At 33.5% G+C, this 5,884-nt stretch overlaps 1 protein-coding gene across 1 annotated transcript; it reads left to right on the forward strand.

Annotated features, from left to right (window-relative positions):
• Positions 1-3,819: 3,819 nt before the first annotated feature.
• LOC131627352 (protein NODULATION SIGNALING PATHWAY 2-like) lies at positions 3,820-5,626 on the forward strand. The gene has a single exon (XM_058898196.1). It carries the CDS (start codon positions 3,899-3,901, stop codon positions 5,432-5,434), a length of 1,536 nt encoding a protein of 511 aa, XP_058754179.1. The 5' UTR covers positions 3,820-3,898; the 3' UTR covers positions 5,435-5,626.
• Positions 5,627-5,884: the final 258 nt, after the last annotated feature.

The raw sequence follows: 5,884 nt of genomic DNA on the forward strand, positions 1-5,884 counted from the left end.
CTGGATCTCCGGATCGGATTGTAATCAATGTTTTTGGTATATAAAGTAAAGCTTTGATTCCAAAAAAAAAATATTCCACTTTTGTCTAATTTAATTTTTACATATTACATGGAAAATTGTTGTCAAAATATGACGAGTTTTGTTGTTATTTGTTAGTGTATGAATGTCTAAATATAAAATTATGTTGTCATATATATGTGTATGTATGGCTCAATAAAATATTTGTAAAAAACCGAACCAACCGAACCGAACCAAACCGCATTAGTTTGGTTTGGTTTGGTTCGGATTTTTTTTAAAAGTCAACCGAACCAAACCAAACCGCACTATTTTTTCTCTTGCGATTCGGATGATTTTTTTCGTCAAAACCGCCCAAACCGCACCGCGAGCACCCCTAACCAAACTAACCAATCTATCACAAAAATTCCCAATCTAACCGTGTTTCAAACAAAAGAAAGTGAATTAAAGAGGAGGCGCCAATTGAACTGGCGCCTTCTATTTTTTTCAATTTTTTCTATTTACCTGCGCTTTCTCCTGCAAATTTGATGTTTCTTGTAGATTTACTTGCGGATTTACCTGCAAATTAATTTTCCACAGATAATTCCGTAGGAAAATCCGCAGGTAATGTCAAATTTATAAGAAAATTTGTAGGTAATTGAAAAAAATTGAAAATTATATAGGAGACCCCAATTCAAGTGGCGCTTCATCTTTAATTTACTTTTGTTTGTTTGAAACATAATTATAATTATATTGAGAATTATTTTGGAATGTTGGTTACTTTGATAATAAAATTTCAAAATTTGTTATTTTTGAAAAAAGTTCACATATTTTATCCAAAGAAAGTTACCAAAATGATCAAAATTCAAAAGTAATAAATTTCGATTTTTGTATTTGTAAGTACCCGTGAAAACGTGTAAGAGTAGACATTCCCAAAAATGATCACGTGGATGGAATCAAGAGAATCTCTCATCCATTGAGAGGGTGTATGCCATGGTACTATACGGACGGTTACAAGTTATGTGGCAGTAGGATATGCACAATTCTGCTTAAAGTTTATTTTAATATTTCACTTTGATATAGAGATAGAGATATTTATGTACATATTGTTCATGATGTATCGTATGAGGTTAAAATTAAACTTTTAAACAAAACAGAGCTTTCATTTTGATGTTTTCTATATGTTTATATGAGGTTAGGATTGTAATTAAAAAAATATTTTCAACACACCTCATAAATTCCAATAATTTTCTTTATCTTTATTTTCTTTGCATTTTATTACCATTTGTTGTTCTGTATTCTACACTGTATGTCATGACTATGTGTCCTGTGTGCATGTGCATCTTTTGTTCCTTTTGATTATTGCAATAAATTATATTAATTGAATTTTATTTATAAATTAATTTAAATTCTATAGAATCACCTTTTTATTAAAATATTGTGGCATCATCGGGAAACATGTACCCCTTTTAATTATTGTTTTGAATATGATTTTAGTTTCTATAAAATCCATTTAACGATTTTTTTATAAAAAATATTCTAAATATAGTTCCTATATAATTCATATTTTCAAAATTGTTCAACTATTTACGATGTAGATGTCTTTGTTACATTTTATATAAAGGACTTTACACTATATATATTTAGACATTTAAAAATAACAATCATATTTAAATATCTCTAACTTCGCACATTTATTGAACCGTTTTTATTTTCACATTAACAGCTTAATTTAAGATTCTCTCAATTTTTCAAAATAAATTGAGAGTTTTATTACTATTTTTTACCATTTTAATTGTATAAAATTTAAACTATATAAAATACATGTACATTTTTCAAAAATATATATATGTATTATGCGACAATACTTTTGTAACAAAGTTCTTCATTTTTTAGGATCTCAAGTGGTGATAGTGTTGTGTTAAAGTTACTACGTATCCAAATCTCTCATAAAGTGGTGCGAAGAAAAACTAAATTGAAAAGTTTTAAATATAAAAGGTTTGTTTGAATTTTATTTACTATAATAACACTATTTTTTTGAAAATATAATAAGATTTAGATTTATTTTTTGATAAATTTAGATAGTTGTGTGTATAGAAATTGTATTTTTTTTTTATAAAAGTTATAGTTGAAAAAATCTATTTTTTTCATATTTGAAAAAAAAATTGTAGTAGAGAGAATTATCAAATTTTTCTCTATTTCTTTCTTCTTATTATATTATCAATATATCGTGACTCTCTCTCATTGTTATGTGTCGTTCGTAAGATTTACCTTGAAGGTTGACACCAAGCATCGTCTAAAAATATGTGTGAAATCGGAGAGGTTTTATCTAGTTGGATTCCGAACTCTAGCACAACTTTTACAATTTTTACAGTTGAATCTAATCAGATGTGCACAGATGTTGTATCTTGCATAGATGGTTTTATCACTCATACTATATAAAGGGGAACACGTTATTTCCAAGAGTTTTAATGATAGTGTACTGTCAGTGTAAAAAAGTATTACACAGACAGACATCCAATCAGATTATTTTGAAGTATTAAATCATACCGATAAATTTAAAATTTAAAGGTTAACTTGATAAGATGCATAGTTGTCAGTGGTTGACAATGTAAAAATAATTTACACAGTCAGAACAAATCCTCTTTTCTATATTTTCAATATTCTTTCATTCACAATTTAAAATTATTTTCTCAATTATCCATTAATTTAAGGTGAATTCTTATCTACCCAACTCAAAAAGTTGGGTAAAATTACCTTCAATGTAAAATATCTTGGAAATAACAAATAATTGTGTTATTTTATAATTAATTAAATGTGTTATAATTAAATGACATCTTATGATTTGTTGAAGGTACACTACCCAACCTTTTGGGATGGGTATTCGCTCCGCTATACTACATCAAAACTCTGTTCTATTAAATCTCTGCCTATATCTGGACTAAATAGCTTGAAATACTTATTAAATGTATTTTTATTCTTTTAATGAAAAACTATTGATACTCCATAATACTTCAACTTAAGTTTTTATGAACTTCTTAAATAATAATTTATAAATCGACTAAAATGATTGAGTCTCCTGCAGTTCATGATGAGACTTCTATAACAAAATAAAATTGAAATTCATATTAAGTTTTTCTAATAAAACTAATATAAAACAAAATCAAATCAATTAATATCTCCACTATACAAACATAATAGCAAAGTCAAATGGATAAACATCAAACCAAATACATGGTGGGTGAGAAGTGAGATAGATGAAAACTCCATGCAAATGAGTTATGAGCAATTGAAAATATTACATAAGCATAGTGTTATTAATTCATTAATAAAATAAAAATACAAACAACATATTCATCCGGATAACAATATATTTAAATTCTCTAAGCAAATGATCGGGTGTAATGAGAAAACTCGGTTAAAAAAACCCCAACCTTGTGTGCTTCTTAAGTTCTACAATAAAAATTTATTATCTTTAACATAGTAATAACTCAAATATAAAACAAAAATATTCAAGAGCCAGACAAAGTTGGAGTATAAAAAAAAACGGCAGTCATAATTATTTACGAAAACAGTAAATATAATATAAATATAAATCATTTAAAAAACATATACATAATTTAAAAATGATCATTCACATCAGGTAGGCAGTCATGTTGTTAGTGACAACAGCGCACATAACAATATTCTCTCAACTCACCAATCAGTTTTTGGACTTCCACTGTCTCATACTCCAACCTTTTCTTCTCTCTCTCCATCAACTCTCAACCTCTTTATAAACCTCTTCCCATACCATTCTTTCTCCCTCACCACACTACACATATCCTTCCCTTTTATTACAATTTCTTTCCACTCAACCAACCATAAAGGAGTATTATATTCTATTCTCTCTCAAACAAACACCATGGACATGGAAATAGACATGGATGCTATCCACCACCTCGACTTCTCCGGAATCAGCAGCACCCTCACCAACACCCCTTCTTCTGACGATGGTTACGGTTGCAACTGGAACCACTGGTCCCCGATAGTCAACTGGGACACCTTCACAGGTGCCCCAGATGACTTTCACCACCTCATGGATACTATCATCGAGGACAGAACCACTATCCTCGACCAGTTCAGCCCAACCACCACCACCACAACCACAACCACCGAGGAGGAAGAAGAAGCCGAAACAACCACAACCACTACCACGAACACAACAACAATATCAACAACGGAAACAACACAAACAGTTGGCGATGGAAATGATTTAAAGGGGCTAAAACTAGTGCACCTATTGATGGCTGGCGCAGAAGCCTTAACCGGCTCCACCAAGAGCCGCGACTTAGCCCGAGTGATATTGGTTCGGCTCAAGGAAATGGTTTCACAACACGCCAACGGCTCCAACATGGAAAGACTCGCCGCTTATTTCACCGAAGCTCTTCACGGCCTACTAGAAGGCGCCGGGGGTGCGCACAACAACCACAACAACAAACATTACCTCACCACCAGCGGACCCCACGACAACCAAAACGACACACTCGCTGCTTTCCAACTACTCCAAGACATGTCTCCTTACGTCAAGTTCGGCCACTTCACGGCCAATCAAGCCATACTCGAGTCCGTGGCCCACGAACGCCGCGTCCATGTCGTCGACTACGACATTATGGAAGGGGTCCAATGGGCTTCACTAATCCAAGCCCTAGCTTCCAACAACAACAGCCCGCATCTCCGGATCACCGCATTATCACGAACCGGAACAGGAAGGAGGTCAATCGCCACCGTACAAGAAACCGGCCGCCGTTTAACCTCCTTCGCCGCTTCCCTCGGCCAGCCGTTTTCTTTTCACCACTGCAGGTTAGACTCCGACGAAACCTTCCGTCCTTCTTCTTTAAAGCTTGTTCGAGGAGAGGCTTTGGTTTTCAACTGCATGCTGAATCTTCCTCATCTTAGTTATCGTGCACCCGACTCAGTTGCTTCGTTTTTAAACGGAGCAAAATCTTTAAACCCGAAGCTTGTGACATTAGTCGAGGAGGAAAATGGATCTGTCATCGGCGGATTCGTGGAGCGGTTCATGGACACGCTTCATCATTACTCAGCGGTGTTTGATTCGTTAGAGGCTGGTTTTCCGATGCAGAATCGTGCCAGGGCTTTGGTGGAGCGAGTGTTTTTTGGGCCCCGAATCGCGGGTTCATTGGGCCGGATATATAGAACAGGCGGAGACGGAGAGGAGGAGAGAACGTCATGGGGGGAGTGGTTAACTGCGGCGGGGTTTAGAGGTGTTCCGGTAAGCTTTGCAAACCATTGCCAAGCGAAGCTGTTGTTGGGTCTTTTCAATGATGGGTATAAGGTTGAAGAGGTGGGTGTCGGTAGTAATAAGTTGGTGTTGGATTGGAAATCACGGCGTTTGCTTTCTGCATCTGTTTGGAGTTTTTCTTCAGATTCTGATTTATAGGTTGCAAATGATGATGATTAGTGCTAATCTATTTGCTAAACAGTTGATCATTCATGGATGTGTCTTTCTGATTTCTTTGATTTACTACTGACCCTCCAAAAATGGAAATATAGAATTAGAATGTGTCATGTTAATTTCCACTTATGGTAGTTTTTGATAGTTGAAGGATCTAAAATTTTGTTGACAACTTTGTGATCGCGCCTTGGTTTGTAAAAATTATTATATATATATGAAATTAATTTTATAAAGTTGAGTTTAATTTCTTTTGTATGCTGGTTTTGAACTAGAGTTTCTTTTTTCCTTGAAAAAAACTATATTATTAGAATCCAAGTAATTACTAGATCTCTCAACAAATCACTTGAAAAACCGGCATAAATTGATTTTAGTTGAAATAAGTAAATGTATGATTATATAAAAAAAATAGTTTATGTTTATGATTATTTGAAAAAT

Source organism: Vicia villosa, unplaced genomic scaffold (genome assembly GCF_029867415.1).
Source record: "Vicia villosa cultivar HV-30 ecotype Madison, WI unplaced genomic scaffold, Vvil1.0 ctg.000359F_1_1, whole genome shotgun sequence".
Classification (NCBI taxonomy): Eukaryota; Viridiplantae; Streptophyta; class Magnoliopsida; order Fabales; family Fabaceae; genus Vicia; species Vicia villosa.